The sequence below is a fragment of the Paramisgurnus dabryanus genome, chromosome 8 (assembly GCF_030506205.2).
Source record: "Paramisgurnus dabryanus chromosome 8, PD_genome_1.1, whole genome shotgun sequence".
NCBI classification, from domain to species: Eukaryota; Metazoa; Chordata; class Actinopteri; order Cypriniformes; family Cobitidae; genus Paramisgurnus; species Paramisgurnus dabryanus.
In genome coordinates this window covers 19,759,755-19,776,788 of record NC_133344.1, presented here as the reverse complement: position 1 = coordinate 19,776,788, position 17,034 = coordinate 19,759,755, and the positions used below count along the sequence as shown (strand labels likewise).

The window sequence follows — 17,034 nt, the reverse complement described above, 5'->3', positions numbered from 1 at the left end:
TCAGATAACACAGTTAAAAATATATAATACACTGAAAATAACCCAGCATTTTTTTTGTGTGTGTGTGTGTGTATAAACGTAAATATCCTTAATGAGTGAACCGAAGCCATACTTTACAGTTTTCTTTTATTTAGACAACCCAAATAAAAGGCACATAAAACATTGCGCAATGTGTTTACATAATTGTAGGAATGTTTTACTTTTTTTGCTAACCAAAAAAGCCTAGTCTTCATATATACAAAATTACCAATGTTAATGTTCTAATACAAAAAGTCTTATAAAAGGTTATTTTACTTGTATTTTTCCTTGCATGTGTCTATCATAACTACCACGTTCTCTGAGCTAAATGGTTTTGTACAAAGATATACATTCATTGGCTTTCACACGGGTTTGCCAATTTAACAAAACAAAAAACATGAAACAAAGGACTGGACTAATTTATAACCCTCCAGTCCAAAACCAAATACAAAGCCTTTTCATTTTACCCCATTTAAACAGACGTGTTCTTTTAAAGATACTGATGCATAAGGAGTAACTTCAATGAGCAATACTTTATAGGATAAAAAAACAAATCCATTATTCCTCAAACATGACAACTTGATATTTCATATGCAAAATAGATTTTAAATCTCCACACACATTTGGTAAACAGTTAAACTGCAGTTGGCCGCTCAGGCAGGTTCCTTTGCCGAGCACTGCAAGCCGAACAGTGAAGACCGATAGTTTCACTGTGGCATTTTCACACATGCAGTTCAGGCACGGAAGTGATGCCATCGCGGAAAGACAGACATTTATCACAAGCACAATTAAAACCTTTTTGTAGTGTCTTCAGTTAATTCAATCACATTCCTTGAATTCCAGTTTCTGAAACTCAGCCAAAATGAACTGCCAAAACAAGGCAACATTACAAAAATGAAAAAGAAAACATTGATCAGGCCATTGAGTGATTTCAGATTTCACATACCCGACATGTAAATCCATGTAATGGCAACCTTAGACCACAAACCTTTTGCTACCTGGTCAACTCTGTCATTGAGAAATACTAAGGGGGGTCAAGTTAATACAAACTAAACTTTATGCCCAGACAGTGGTAGCCATGACATCATCATTAATATATTATCATCACATTCAGCTGGTTTGTTTAAGAATCATTTATAATCACACACACACACTCATACAAACCCAGACTTGAGGGCAACACATGACATCATCTTTTGCATCAGTTTTTCCTTATAATAAAACACAAAAATGGGCAAGACAGCTGTTGGGCTGGGTCAACAAGTGGAACAAGAAAGATATATTGCTTATATGAATACAACAGAAGAAGAAATTAAATAGAAAAGTAATTTCGGGGTCGGGGATATGTGATATTATGGTCTATACATTTAAAAGGATAGTTCATCCAAATATGTCAATTCTGTCATCACTCACCTTTCCAAAACACACATTAAATTGCACTGGTTGTTTTTTTCCATGCAATTACAATGCAAGATGATTGAGGTTTTCAGGTTTAAGTATACAAATGCATCATCAAAAAATAATCCATACAACTCGAGCACTATATTCAAAGTCTTCTGAAGTCATTCCACCGTTTTTTTTTTGTGCAGATCAGGACAAAATTTCCGTGAATATTTACTGAAAATCTAAATCAGTCAATTTAGTGGAGCTGTGATCAGATCATTCAGGTTGAGAATGATCACTTATGACTTTTAAAGTTTGGTCGCTAACAAGATGCTACACAGAACTACAGACATTGTCGGGAATTTTATATCATGCATGGAAATCTTAAAAACACTGTGACATGGGCCCAATCATAGATATGTATAATATAGCTAGATGCAGTGGTGTAGTGGTGTCTGGAGAAGTGGGTATACTCTTAATTTATGCCCCCAGTAGAAGTGGGTATACCCCATGCCATCAAATAAAGAGGTGTGTATACTCCGTATGTATAATATAGCTAGATGCAGTGGTGTAGTGGTGTCTGGAGAAGTGGGTATACTCTTAATTTATGCCCCCAGTAGAAGTGGGTATACCCCATGCCATCAAATAAAGAGGTGTGTATACTCCGTATACCTGCACTACACCACTGGCTAGATGTCTCGCCCGCACTGCTGGCCAATTGAGTGGAACATCCGCATTTGGCGGCCATCTTACCACAGGGCGCTTGCTCACTATTAGCATTGTGTTTTAATGGTGCATGTACTTTTAAATGATCATAACATGCATAATTTTCTACCGATTTTCAAACGGATTGGATTGTTATAAACGTCAAAGATGTACCTATGACATACTTGCATACTATGCATACTTATACTAAAAAAAACTCATGAAACATGTTAAAGAATTCAGAATTATAGCCACATTAATAACGTTTGTAAGAAAGCAAACCATTTCAAAATCGGTATAAAATTGAGCAAGTTATGGTTATTTAAAGTACATGCACCATTAAAACACAATGCTACGAGTGAGCGAGCTCCTTGTGCTAAGATGGCCGCCAGGTGATGTTGTTAGAGACTCCGCTATAACACATCTAGCCTTTATTATACATATCTATGGGCCCAATACCCAAAAGAGATTTAACCTCAAAATATATCTGGAAACATGTTTTTAAATGTAAGTTGGAAAAAATAGTTGGAAGCTTGGTGGTGATGATGTCGAAGTCGGGCGATCGTGGTGTAGTTCACTTATAGCCTACATTTAGCTTTTCATTTCTAGTAAATGCATTTAGATTTTAAAATGTCTAAAGGTTGTGATTTATTGTAAAGATTATCTTGATATCACAATCTTTCATTGATCACTGAGCTTATTTATTGCGATAATCCAAAAGCCTGTGGAAAAATCCCAGTGAGGGAACCCAGTCTTACTTCCAGGTTGGTCATAAATACGTAATCTATCTCTCTATACAGAGTGTTCAATTATCCTGTTTCTCAAGATTAAGAAAATAGTGCTGAGTATGGACTACTGTTATGTGACTAAAAAGAAAATGTTTGTGCACAAAGGTAATTTTTTTTTAATGTGACTTAAATTTCATTCTTTTGTTTAGCAATTATATTCATCAGGGATACTCTTAATAATGATGACGGCCAGTATGACAAACCCTGAAAATCTGAAGGCCGTTTTGGTTTGTACTGTGACAGGGGAAACAAACAAAGAGGCTGTGTTAACTTTGTGCCCCTGTGATGGATGAGCATGTCAACCGCAAAGTACTTAGCACCCCTGAGGTGCTTCTCAGTTGTCGCTAATAAAGAAGAAGTAATATTTAGTGTGTTGAGAACATAGGAAATTAACTTCGGAAGAATGTAAGGCATGACTCCATCCACTACAAGAGCAGGGTAAGTTAGGACACCCTCAGTAAAGTTCCTGAGCAAAAGGTCCTTAGGAAACAGCCCTCATCCTTCAGTGAGGAAGAGCAAAGAAGTAAGTTACAAAACTAAACGCTCTTAAGATAATATTAAGGATAAAAATGAACCTTTCAGTGTGTTGAAGATGGCCACTTGGTGACCAGGCATTCTATTTGAATAGGTTTGACAACCAACGCTCAAGATGTTTGATCCAAAATAATACTGCCGTTAAAATATCGCCAAATAGATACGAGTTCAGTGCAAGATTGTATCAGACTGTTACTGTAACGTCCAACCTCACTAATCCGAAGAATATCCCAGCTATTAAAACAAGAACAACAAAATTATTCTACAATCAGGAATGACCAACTCCAAAAGATCTATAAAGAATAATAATTATAATAATAATAGAAATAAAAACACAGCTAGAGATTAAAAGGCTTACAATGAAAGGAGGCCTTTTAAAAACTTATTCTAAACTTTTTTCTCATTACTCATTCGTAGAGTAATGTCTCAAAACAAAAAACCATCTCATCTTCCAAGAAATGGAAGCCACTGTGCCATTTGATGTACATGACTCGCATAAAACGCATAAAACTATGAAATACTGATAAGCAAGCTAACAGTAACAAAAAAATAAAATCCTCACAGTTAATATATGCCAAAGTCCTTAAACCGTTAATACTAACCAACGTGCGCTACCTGAAGGGGCAACATGCTCCACTTCAAATAGACGACTGGCAAGGATTTTCTGGCACTAGAAAAGTGAAAAATCACCAAACATACAGCACGTCAGTCTTCCACTCCATGCAATACCTATTGATTTCTGTCCTCGCTAACTCTAGACAACCGAAAAATACGCATGGTGCCAGCTAACTTCCACCATTTCCGTGTTCCTTGTCGCTGTGGACGTCTACATTCCCAATACTCGCCATTCCTCCAGGATCTTTTTCCCTCATGGCCGGAGAGGAAGACTAAAACAGGAGACATGAGTTTTATGACGAGAGGTGGGTTTTTGGGATAGGGCAAGGGGTGGGGCTAAGTTCTACCAGGGAGGAGAGGAAGGCAGGATCTGTGAGAGAAAAGGCATGCTATCCATCGACCTCATGGCGATGTTGAGGGGACCTGTGATGTTCATTGACATGGGCGAGGTGATGGCTACCGGATGGGCGATGTTCATGGATGCCGAGGCTGGGATGTTGACCGGACCGGTGATGGTGACTGGGTGCTGTAGGCTGATGGGGGAGGTGATGTTGACCGTGTTGGTGGCAATGTTCATCTGGGCAGCGATGGTGACGGGGTTGCTGGCGGTGCCGCGGTTCATGGCTGTAGTGTTGGATGCGGTAGAAGAAGTGACAGGTGTGGCTGAGGCAGAGTTACAAACGTTGTTAGAGTCTGGAAAAAATATTCAGAGATTAAATTAAACGGCAGACCAATAGATATTTTACGGTCCGCAAGTCTGTGGGCTGTCATACCTTTGTTACAGGTTGAGTTGAAGCTGGCCTGCCCGTGGGTCTTGAGGTGGCTGGTGATATAGGCGGCACTCAGCATCTTCCCGCAGATGTTGCAGGTGACCTTGCCCTCATGCCGTATCATGTGGGAGCGCAGACGGTCTTTGGTGGCGAAGGCTGACGTACAGGCCTTGATGGACAAATTTTTGCATGTGAACAAACTGCGCTAGCAGACGCAATGAATCTCTATAGCGATCCACTACACACACTGAGCCAAATGCTTGGTGTGCATAAAGATGAAATAGATGCATAGCCTTACCGTTACTTGGCATTTAAAGGGTCGTTCTGTGGAGTGAACATGCTTGACATGACAGCTAAGATGATCTGGCCTGTCGGTGGAAAAAACTGCAAATTACTTCATTGTACACTGGAGAAATATGAAACACATCTGCGTTATCACCTGCAGCCAAAATTCCTAGTACCTATTATTCCTGCTACTTTTCCTTTTTGTATACTTTTCTATTCAGATGTCCTCAGATCTTTAAAAAATGAGGGTTCAATCATTAAGCCCATCTAAGTAAACAAACATGTTTTAACATGACTGCAATAAAATAAAACATCCTTGACTTTATTAGTGCCTTGCACTAATAAAGTTGCATGGCAAGTCTGCTACTTTTACAACTGCTGTTCTCAAATTTGGTATAAACGCACTAAATTCTTCACTTACCGAGAGAAGCCCTTTCCGCAAACGGAGCAGATATATGGCTTGTGCACACCACCATCATGCGAGCGGACGTGGTATGTCATGCGGTCCTTTCTCTTAAAACGCTGGTGGCAGATGGGGCACTCAAAGGGCTTCTCGTCCGAGTGCGAAAGCTTGTGGCGGTTGAGATGGTAGACGTCACGGAAGGCCTTACCGCACATATCGCAGCCATGGTTCTTCTTCACCGGCTTGGGGGGCTTCTTGGGCACTGGCGGCTGCTGAGGCAGGGCCGACATCACGCCCGCAGCAGTGGATGCAGAGGTGGTTGCCGTGGTAAGGATGCCTGCCACCGTGGATATGTAAGAGGGGTTGGAGTTGTTATCACGTGGCACAGTGGAGATGAGAGGCACCATGGTGGGCGCTGTGGTTGTCTTCTTGGGCCGTGACACCATCTTGATGCCCGTGTGGCAGGACTCATGCCGCCGTAGGTGGTAGCTGTCCCGAAAGGCCTTGTTGCAGTAGCCGCATATGAAGGGCGTTTTCGACTTGGGCTCTTTCTTTATAACAACCGGCCCTCCTCCGCCGCCTCCTCCGCCACCTCCTCCCGCCCCGCCGGCCATACTGTCCTTGAGGAGGTCGGCAGGAATGATGGGAGGCTTCTGGTCGAGAGGGATGGGAAGAACAGGCTTTTGATCCTGCGGTTCATTGCCAGAATTGAGCAGTGGCAGCAGGCTGTTCTGGTTGACATGATGCTGGTGGTGGAGGGCTTCATTGGCCTGCTAGAAAATGAAAGAAAAGATATGTTAACAAGTGCAGTACCTAAGCCTTAACCTACTAAAGAATTTGGGTATATTGAAAAAAAAAATATTAATACAAACAATATTCATAAAATGTTTTACTTGTGCATGCATCCAATATAACTTCATACAGTTCCATTATTAAGGAAGCAGATCATGTTAACAGGGAAAAAAGGTGTCACGTTGGATGTAAGGAATGCAAGCCCAGTGCAAGGAGGATCTGATTTACTTTCTCAAATCATGCAGGAAAAACAGATCATCAGACTTTGGACAATTTGCAGTGTAAGCTTCCAATAAAAGAAAGAGGCTATTCACTATTTCTTTCAAAATAATCTGCTGATAATATTAAAGCTTGTAAAAATTTACACTAAATACAAAAAACAAAGCCACAGTACTTCATACACTGGCAATATGAGTAGAAAGATGCGTTTCAAAGACAAGGTTATTGTGCAAGACTGATGATGATTTGCATTGAACATGTGGGAACTGGATGCCTGAGCTGTGAGAAATGACTGGCTGTGGATTTATGGACCAGTGTTGCCATTGGACAGTAAGAGGTAGACACAACCTCAGCTGAGAGACGGTGTTAAATGTTCAGCGAAAATAGAAACTGACTCATATCCAGGGCATCTGTGCAACTTGGAAAACAAGAGAAGCCCTGACTGGAACCTAGCAGGGGGACGAGTCAGCTGTTCGGCAAAGCGAAGGATGACTAACCACATATTGAAGAGAGCTCGAAAGAGAGAGTTGGAATACAACACATTCAGATTTGAATAAATAAGGTTTAAACAGCCCATAACAAAGCAGTGATGCTTCAAAACAATAAACCTGAAAAATGAAAGAGCATGTGTGTTATTTTAAAATAATTTTTTGACAAACCTAATCCCTGTTTGACTCTCTATAGATTATGTTAAGACTAGATGCCAAGGTGCAATACTATTGAATAACAAGGTTTGTACTGAAAGGCAGGGGTTTTTGCACAGCTTCCTTCAACCTACATATTTATTGCATGTAAAATGATATGAGCCGGTAATAAAAGCAGTTATTCATGTGACTTGCCTAACAGATTTTAAGATGCCCAGGCTCAGGATGATCTGATAGACCTGTATAAGCCATACTGTTTTTGCAATACACACAGATAATAATGTGGTCAATACAGCAAATTTAAATGCTGATCGCATGCAAAAAACTTCCTAATACCGTCAAACCTTCTTATAGACCCTTTTATTGTTTGTACACAATGATGACGTGGCAACGTACGTATGCGTATATTGGCAACGAAAGTACGGCAACAATCAGCAGTGAAGCAACACAGACAGAGAAAAGTTATTTTAAAAAGTATACTTTATCAACTTTTTCAACACAGCTACCACATCTGTGTACTATAGTGGAGTGGATAGAAGACGTTAGCAGATGGCCAAATATAAAGTGGATAGATAAATATATTAGTATATTATATTAGTGCAAACAAACGCAACAACCAGACGTTTTGATGAGGGAAAACCATTTTGAAAAACTTTCTGAGTTGCTAACACGTTAGAACCACTGGGGAACAACACCACTTCCGTTGCCAAACTATTTGATCACGTGGGCTGTTAAAGGGTCTATAGCAAACTAAATGTAAATCCTTAGATGCATGACTTAAACTTTTGTAACAGGAAAGAAAATGCATATAACAGAGTATCATTATAAATTAAATAAACCTATTTGATTATGGTATTATTTAATCTTGCATAAATGCCTGCTTAGGCCAAAACAAAAACCAGACAAAAAAATTTATCTGGCATGACTACAAAAATGAGACTTGCTGTTCACAATAATGCATTACACGTAATATAATACCGCCGTACAAAACTGAAATTTTTCATCCAATGATGCCTGTTTGAGGCCGTTTGTAAAAATCAATTAATTTGGGTGGAGCTCAGCAGAGCATGACTTGCACATAAGGGGTATAGGGCGTTGGTTGGGGGAGCGTATGGCCTAAAACAAGAGCAGCTACTAAAGACTACAGGATTATTAGGCTCCCTATTCTGCAGCTGCCGGCATTGTCCCATTGGTCATGGCATCTAATCGTCGAGGGGGGGTGAGCATTCAAACACAATTGTACCCCTACAGTAACAAGAGACTTGAACCTGCATCCAAAGATTGCTGGGGAAATGCTATGCCCCACATTAAACATATACGCCGCCTATGAACCTATGAATTTGGTTTAGGGCTTAAAGGGCTCTTTTTCTTTATATCTAATACTGTATTAACTAATATGTATTTACTGTAAAGCTGCTTTGTAAAAAGTGCTATAGAAAACTTGAAATTAATACCACTACTGTGATTATCATCAGCAAGGTAGGCAACGTATTTGTATTTGGACGAATGCATAACTGCCGAGCAGCCAGATAAGGAGGACTTAAACCGTGACAGTAGGAGAGCCTGCTGAGTCTTCACGCTGCTGTGATGATTTTGATACAAATTCACAATGAAGGCCGAGGTCACTCCAACCCAAAAATACAGAAACTAATAGAAGACACTCGAAACGAGAACACTATAAAATGCAGATTCACATTTGGCGAGCATGACCGAAAACAAAATAGAATTTATATAAAATTTGATGCTGTTGTCAGCCTTCACTTGAATGACAGGTAATGTGCGTACTGTATATAGGTTAATTTACATCATCTGCATACATGCAAAAACGTGGAAAATAAAATCCTTGTCACTATATCAAATAAAAGCTATATACACGTTTAGATGTTTTGCACATGCCTTTTTAGAGGCAATACTTTAACAGTGATGAGTAAATATGGCAGATGTACAGTTAAATCTTCATAAGTCTATTACAGGCATTCTCATAGCCAAAAAAGTGGTAAAATGCATTAATCTGCCCAAAAAAAATAACAACAAAATATTACAAAATCAACACCTAATCATGTAACCTGTCAATAAAACAAAACAACAGCATGCAGAACTCCTTTACTCCAAAGAGAGAAGCCAGTGAATCAGCTTCTTGTTTGCTGCAGACGGATTAGGGGATGCCTGTTGGGAGCCGGACAATGCTTTGCTCATGAATAACCTCAAGACGCCTGCAGAACAATGAAGTGTGACGCGCTAGACCGTTGTCTCATTAGATGCTTCATCACATGGGTGAAATCAAGCAGGTCAAATTTAGCACTTCTTTACACCAGCTTTTACAGGTCTATAAACCAAATTTGGGTTTATAAACTAAATCACTGATCTCTTGGTTATAAAATAGAGGTGCAAAGCCTACCATCTATCATTTGGGCAAGAAAGAACTTTGAACAGGCTTCTGAGAAGGAAACATGGAAGCGTTTATCTCATGAATGGTCAGTGAACCCTGAATGTTACTGAGAATATCCGGAGCAGCGGGCGAGTTTGTACACCATTCAAATATGGATTGTGTCCAGTGCATGCAAGGGTTTGGAAAAAATGCCTTTGCTGGTAAAAGTCTTGTTTTATTAACCAAACAAGCAAGAAATTGTGTAACAATAAAAAAAACGCTCAGACACACAAGGGCTTCTGCATAGCTCAGGGGTAGAGCATTGAGTTAGCAGCGCAAAAGGTCATGGGTTCAACACAATTATAAAAATGTAAACCTTGTTAGTCGCTTTCGATAAAATTAAAAGCTGCATGATATTAACTCTTTCCCCGCCTTTGACAAATTAATTTGTCAATTAAGAAACCAGTTGGCGCTCTTGCCCAACTTATATAAAACAGAAGTATTTCCCTTAGGGCAAACAATTCAAACTCCATGTATGTTTTAAGGTCCTTCACAAAAATGCAATTATCTCAAGTCTTTCTTCAAGTTTTTTTGAAGAAACCTACTCATATTTGAGAGATAGAAAGAGAACAAATGAAGGTATGATGAAGCATTTTTTGTTTGAAAGCCGAGGGACTGTTCTTTCATTTAATATATATTTATTTATAAAAAGAAAAAAATGCTGGTGCTGGCTGGAAATGTTTTAAAAACCGCTGGTGCGTAAAGAGTTAAAGGGAAAATTAGATATGCAATAACATGCTTAATGATGTGATAAATTGAACAAAACAAAATCAAATCAACATACATGTTTATGTTACTTTAATTAACATTAAACAAATTCAACGTGTTTTTATAAGTTATGTCAACTTATCACAAGTAAAAACTTCAAATAGTTGGTTGAACTGACTTGCAAAGCCATGTTGTTTTAACTTCATGCTGCATTTCTGCAATATAATAATGCATTATGTCTTATAAACTTGTATGTTGAAAATATGTTTAAATATATGTTGAAAATACGTTTTAAAACTGGAAATTATAAAGCAAGCATCCTTCTGATCGAAGATCATCTTTCACATGTCAGAGCACAAACAAGCAATCTTTTGAATGCCAGTCTGTTTGCTAAAATGAACTATACATAATCTTTAAAGGAACACGCCCACATTTTGGGAATTTAGCTTATTCACCGTATCCAAGTAGCAGTGCTTTGTCTTCTGAGAATATAGTTCCCAGTATGTACACTCTCAGAAATAAAGGTATAAAACTGTACCTTTTCTGTCACTGGGGCTGTACCCTTTCAAAAAGTACAGCTTTGCACCTAAGGATTTCATTTTAGTACCTCAGAGGTACATGCTGGGACCAAAGAGAGCTTATTAGTACCTCAAAAATACATATTAGTATTTCAAAGGTACATATTGGTACTAAATGTTTACATATTTGTACCTAATGGTCAATACAATTACCTTCTTAAAGGGTGCTGCCCCACTGACAGGGTACATATTTGGACTTTTTTCTAACAATGTAGGTCCTAAAGTTATGGTAATCTACCCCAATTTGTATTCTGTTTTTTATTCATGTAAAGGTACCAAACGGAAACTTAGGGTACAGCCCCAGTGACAGAAAAGGTACAGTTTTGTACCTTTATTTCTGACAGTGTATAATGTTAAAAGATGGCTGTGTCTCATAAGACCTTGTTATTTGTACACGGTGTGACTACTATACATATCACAACACATAAATAGGAAAATGTTCGCATTATTTTGTCACTTATTGGGAGCAGTTTGCTAGCTGGAGCCATTCTCTTCCAGTCTTTGTGCTAAGCTAAGCTAGGCGGGGGCTGCGTCTGACAGAGTTACAGCACGCACGGAGATGAGAAAGGTCTTAAGATCTAACTCTGGGGGATACGGTGAATAAGCTAAATTCCCAAAATGTGGGCATGTTCCTTTAAGGGGTGGTTTACTGCACAGGGATTAGCTTAAACTAGGACTAGACCTTAGTTTAATTAGGAAATATAACTAGTTTTAACAAACATGCCCTACTAAAAACATGAATTGTGTCCATTTTGAGGCAAAACAAAGGTCACTGATATATTTTAAGATAAGTCAGTGCAAGTTGTTTTCAGTTTGGACAGCTCTTACATTTATTTAAGTCTAGGACTAGCCTAATCCCTGTCCGGAAAACCGCCTTTAAAAGTACTAAAATCTTTCAGTATGTGCAAATAATTCCAATATGCATTTGAAATGCGCTTTTGCAAAAAAAAAGATTTTAATTAATGTGTGCAGCCCTAGCATAAATGTTATATAAATAATACTGATGTGATAATAAAGATAATGCAACACCACAATTGCAATTTACACTTATTTCACTACTTGCAGCAGAGTTGTTTGCATCTGCATGTACGCTGAAGTAGATACATTGCTTCCTGTGTTTACAGATTCGCAAAAACTTTTTCCATTTCAAAAGGAAATGCATTTCGGCAAACTTATTTGGAACAAAGCCTAGAGCAGTCAAATGCTTTCTTTCTCCCTTTTGTCTTTTCCCTTGGGAAAGCTGCATTGCTTCCTTATAGCCCCAAGAAAGCAAAGCAGTAAATATAAAACAGTAAGAAGTTAAATAGCAGACACCTTTGATGACAGCATCGTATAGGGTTAATGGAAATAAAGGTTACATACTGGAAATAAAGGTTACAAAAACTATGCATTCCCATTTTAATATAAACATTTACACATTTTGGCAGATGCTTTTATCCAAAGGTACCTGGTATACATTTTTATTGGTATGTGTGTTCGAACCCCTGACATTTTGTCCTGCTGCATCAGTGATAAAGTAAACATATGCACTACATATACCAATAAGAACAAAATGCATGCTTCAACATTACTATATACATAAAGGTTGTAAGTAGCCTGAACATGGTCTTACTATAGCATAGCTCAAATGCCAAAAGATTTCTTATTATTATACTATTTACTACAGTAAAATTCAACATTACTATAGTAGTTACATTAGATTATGCTAAAGACTTAATTTCTATAACGCACTACAGAATATTACACTTACTATAGTAGTTTTAACGTGGGTTGAGAAGTGTTCTCAAACTTAAACTAACCCGCCACTACTACTGCATACATTTACTGCGTCAACACTGCAAGTTGTCTAAGTACAAAACATTTTAAGGATTGGTATGCGTGTTGAAACGTTCACATCAAAGCTTGACCATTTTTGGCCATTTTCTGCATGTTCAACTTTGATTATGACACCTCGACGTGCTGCCTAGGTAGGCGGCGTACTACGTTTCGAAACACAGCCAATATCCACACGTTCCCTCCAATAAAAGTAGCTGATGAAACTGAGTTCATACCAATAAAATCAGACGGATATAGAAAGAAAAACACTAAATTCAACATATTAAAACCGTGCTTTCAGTTGCGCACAAACACTGTGTATTTACTGTTTTCTGCGCAGACACGAACGCTACGTCTGTCCAAAACAACGTAATTGTGTCACAACAAAATCAATGAGTACCCCAGACTGAGCTATGTTATGCAAAATAAAAGTGCTCAAATTAAGCTAAACAAGCGAATAAAACAAAGAAAAAGTGTAAAAGAGAGTGAACATAAGAAAGATGTAAAAAGGGGAGAAAGAAATGCCTCGTACGTTTCCCTCATAGTTCACAGCTGGAAGTCTGGGAGCTGCAGCATTAGCGGCTAATGTGAGCTAGCTTAGCTACCATTGTTTTTACTGCCTTAAAAATCCTTTCAAAGCTCAAATCTGCGCCACTCGCGTCGTCGTTAAGAGTCCGCTCGACTCTCGATGCTCCCCGCCCGTTCCCCGTTTATTTCAAACGTTCGGCTTACCTGAAATAAAAATGAACTCCAGCTCGTCTCCATTGCAACACTTAAAAAAATCTGCAGGAAACCTACAAGAAATCTACAACAAAGCAGCTGAACATGGCAGCTGCTACAACTTCCTGTAACCCCGAGGGCCAAACCATTTCATCTGCTGAGATTCTGCATGCGCGCTCCAGCACACCACAGCACACACAAACAACACACTTTATACATAGGCCTATATATAAACTTTCAACACAAATTTATATAAAAATATAGTTTTTAATAAATTTATGAAAAATATTGTAGTATACCTACTAGTAAACAAAATTGTTGTTACTTTATCAATGTATACAGTATAGTTATTCCGAAGTACTATAGTATATTGACAAACACTATAGTATACTTTAATGGTCACTACAGCAAGGAAATCAGTTTACTATAGTAAATACTCTAGTATACTACAGTATTTTTTAATGTGAGATGTAAATGCAAAAGGTGTATTTGTTATGTAAATGCATGAACTAATGAACCATTTTTTGTACAGTATTTATGATTGTTGGTTAAAGTTTATATAATTGTTGATGTTTGTGCATTAGCCTAACTAATGTTATGTTTTTTCTCTTGCTTTTAATTGCCGATGATGTGCATGGTCTGTCCTGCTATGTTGTTTTATGTCTTACATGGTGTTGTTTTTATATTGTGCAGCACCTTGGTCAACAATTGTTGTTTTTATTGGTGCTTTATAAATAAAGTTGAGTTGAGAGCTTTCAGTTATAACTTTTGACTTTAAATATGTATTAGTAAATGTTTGGATCATTATTGTAAAATGTTACCTACACTGTAAAAAATTAATTGTTGGCTCAATGAATTATTTTTTAGTAACTAGTTCCACAGAAATTTTACGTTCACTCAATTTCTGACTCCAAAGTGTTACCTGGATTGATGTTTTTTAGTTGGCCCAATTTTGACTCAAATATAAAAAAGTATGTTTGCTCAACTAGCTTTATAGTTCATTCAACTAAAATGTTTTAATCAGTTGAATCTTTAAAAACTTACAGCAAAGACTCTTGTCAATTAAATTTTAAGTATTTACTCTATGTTTTATGTGTTACTTCAATTAATATTTATTATTTGGGAATACTTAATAAACTTTTTAAAATTATTTATCAAATAATTTATGCTGGTGTTGTTAACAAATAATTAACTTCAGTCACATAAAAACAAAAGCTTTATTCACTTATCATACAGACTGAACATACAGAATTAAGTCTTCTCTAAATAGAGGGCATAAAACAGTCCAAAAGCACTCCAAAATCAGTCAGAACATCACCAGGGCCATTTAGGAGAACTTCTTTCACCATGTATCCCTCTCTGCCTCTCTCCACATCATCACCGCTCTGGTTTGATAAACAGAGGAATATAAATACATACATAAAAACATGTTTAATATAATAAAGCTTGACGGTGAAAGACTTTATACCCTAAAATTGCCAAATTTCCCTCAGACATCACACGTAATTGAATTAAACACTATTGGGCGGTTTTCTCGAACAGGACTTATCACTGACTAAAATACTGACATCTCTTAACATATGAGTGCTATTCTTTTGTCTCAAAATGCACGCCAGTATTGTATTTTATAAGGTTTGTTTGTAAAAATGTCCCAATTATAATTAAGACGGAGTAATAAACCCTGTCCGGTAATCTTAACTAAAATAGCTCCACTTTAACTCGGACACATAACATAACACACCTTTATATAACTTATATCTTTACAAAAACGTCGAGTATTTGCGTCTTTGCCAATTAATATAGTCTAAAATTAACATTTATTTACAAACACTTACCTGACGTGAACTTGAGGAAACGGCTGATGACTTGTGTCATGTGAATCAGTAAGTGATTCAGGCTGTTAGGTGCGGATTGATCTCAGATGAAATGACCTGTGTTCCAGTCCAGATCCTTCCGAGTTAAGACATTTTAAATTAAAAACTCACGCACATACTGTACATACATACACACGCGCGCGAGCGGGTCGCGCGTACGCGCGCGCGCACACGGGTACACACACGGGTATATTTAGAAGTTTTATTTAAGATTGTTATGATATTGGGACTATTTCTCCACCCGCTCCTTCAGCTCTGAAGTTCAAATTCGCATGCAGTCCGGTTATAACGAATGTAAAAGATATGAAACATCACTCAACAGCCATATCAATTAAGTGCAATCCTAAAATATGATTTAAAACATAACCCTTTCATTGTTAAGTATGAGAAATTAAAATGAATTAAATCACGTTTAAACGCCACAGAGATATCAGAGCCAGCAGTCGATTTCTGATGCGCTTGCCGAGGCGAGGCTGCGCTGGGCGGGGTGTGAGCACTTAAGCGCCGGTGATTTTCTGGAGCTCATATTGAGCTCATATGGAGCTCCGTCCGAAAGTGTCCGAGCACACTTTTAAATAGACGCTATCTTTATTAACCGACCGCATATTTAAACTTTAAGCACATACATTCACGCCTGAACAACTCTTACAATTACATTTTGTGACCAAATAACAGTAATATTAGGGGCATTTTGTTGTCAGGAAACAAAGCTGCAAAGTCCACATATTTACCTGATTTGTCTTAATTAGTTCAGTCAACATTAGCCATTCTGAAAGTTGACTGGAATTGAAAATAACCATTCATTTAATGTTTTAAACACAGATTTATCTAGACTTAAAATAATATGTCTTCTCAACTAGCTCAAACAAAAAAATTGGTTTAACTTATATATTTTTGCCCGTCCAACATTTCATTAATTGGATTTTTTACAGTGTATTAAATTTTACATGCAATGTAAATAATTCATTTAAAGTAAGATTTCAGTGAATTGTAAATTCTCATAAACATTGTTACATTTGTATTTGTTTGTTTGTTTATGTATTTCCTAATTATTTCATCTATTCAAGTTTGTTTGTTTCTAGATACAGATATTATTGTCCAATTATAATTTCAAAGTCACAGCTAATATTTTCTCACTGTGGTATGTATGCTTATTGCAGTTTACATATTTCTAAAGATTAAAGTTTTAATTGAAAACCTTACTTTTTCTGACCATGACCAAAAAGACCAAATATTGAGTTTAGTGGGTTTTTTTACATCAGAGAAGTGAGGCAGATTTTCTCACACTGATAAAAGATCTTGTGCTACAAAGAAATATTAATAGCAATACAGATCCCGAGACCCCAAATCCCTCAGTTTGTAGTGTTTGTTTATGATCCACTTAAGTTACAGTAATATTAGCCTACTTGTAAAAACTTTAATAGTTTTGAGGTTTTGATTGGAAGGGTAAAATGTTGTTTATGAAGGACTGTGTATCACAGAGGACAAAAACTGATGATGATAAATATAAGTCTAATACAAATTGTTATTTTAGTGTTATTTATTAATCTAATGCTATTTATTGTCACACTGTGACTGATTTAAGGCATGTAAGTTCAGCTATTTATTTGTCAGAAAATAATGTTGTTGGCTTACACTCTTTTTGAGCAGCCATATGGTCAATAAGCATTGTTTCCCCATTCCAGTAGGTTCTTTTGAACAATTTGTTTGACTGTTCATGGACATTCAGAGAAGATGGATCCCATTGTAATTTTA

General features: G+C 37.4%; 1 protein-coding gene across 2 annotated transcripts; it reads right to left on the bottom strand.

Annotated features, from left to right (window-relative positions):
• Positions 1-82: 82 nt before the first annotated feature.
• vezf1b (vascular endothelial zinc finger 1b) lies at positions 83-13,562 on the bottom strand. Of its 2 annotated transcripts, none has more exons than XM_065280866.2 (5): positions 13,418-13,562; positions 5,520-6,274; positions 5,112-5,181; positions 4,817-4,982; positions 83-4,736 (listed from the first exon to the last, which is right to left on the bottom strand). In XM_065280866.2, the coding sequence occupies exons 1-5, from the start codon at positions 13,448-13,450 to the stop codon at positions 4,387-4,389; spliced, it is 1,374 nt and encodes a 457-aa protein (XP_065136938.1). In that variant the 5' UTR covers positions 13,451-13,562; the 3' UTR covers positions 83-4,386. The 2 variants fall into 2 exon arrangements, with proteins under 2 accessions (XP_065136938.1, XP_065136939.1); XM_065280867.2 differs by having other exon boundaries at positions 83-4,706.
• Between the last annotated feature and the right edge of the window lie 3,472 nt (positions 13,563-17,034).

Coding starts and splice junctions, on each gene's coding strand:
- vezf1b (XM_065280866.2), bottom strand. CDS start 13,450: ATGGAGACGAGCTGGAGTTCATTTTTATTTCAG. Junction 6,275..13,417: donor GGAGTTCATTTTTATTTCAG/GTAAGCCGAACG, acceptor TTCATTTTCTAG/CAGGCCAATGAAGCCCTCCA. Junction 4,737..4,816: donor CAACTCAACCTGTAACAAAG/GTATGACAGCCC, acceptor TATTTTTTCCAG/ACTCTAACAACGTTTGTAAC.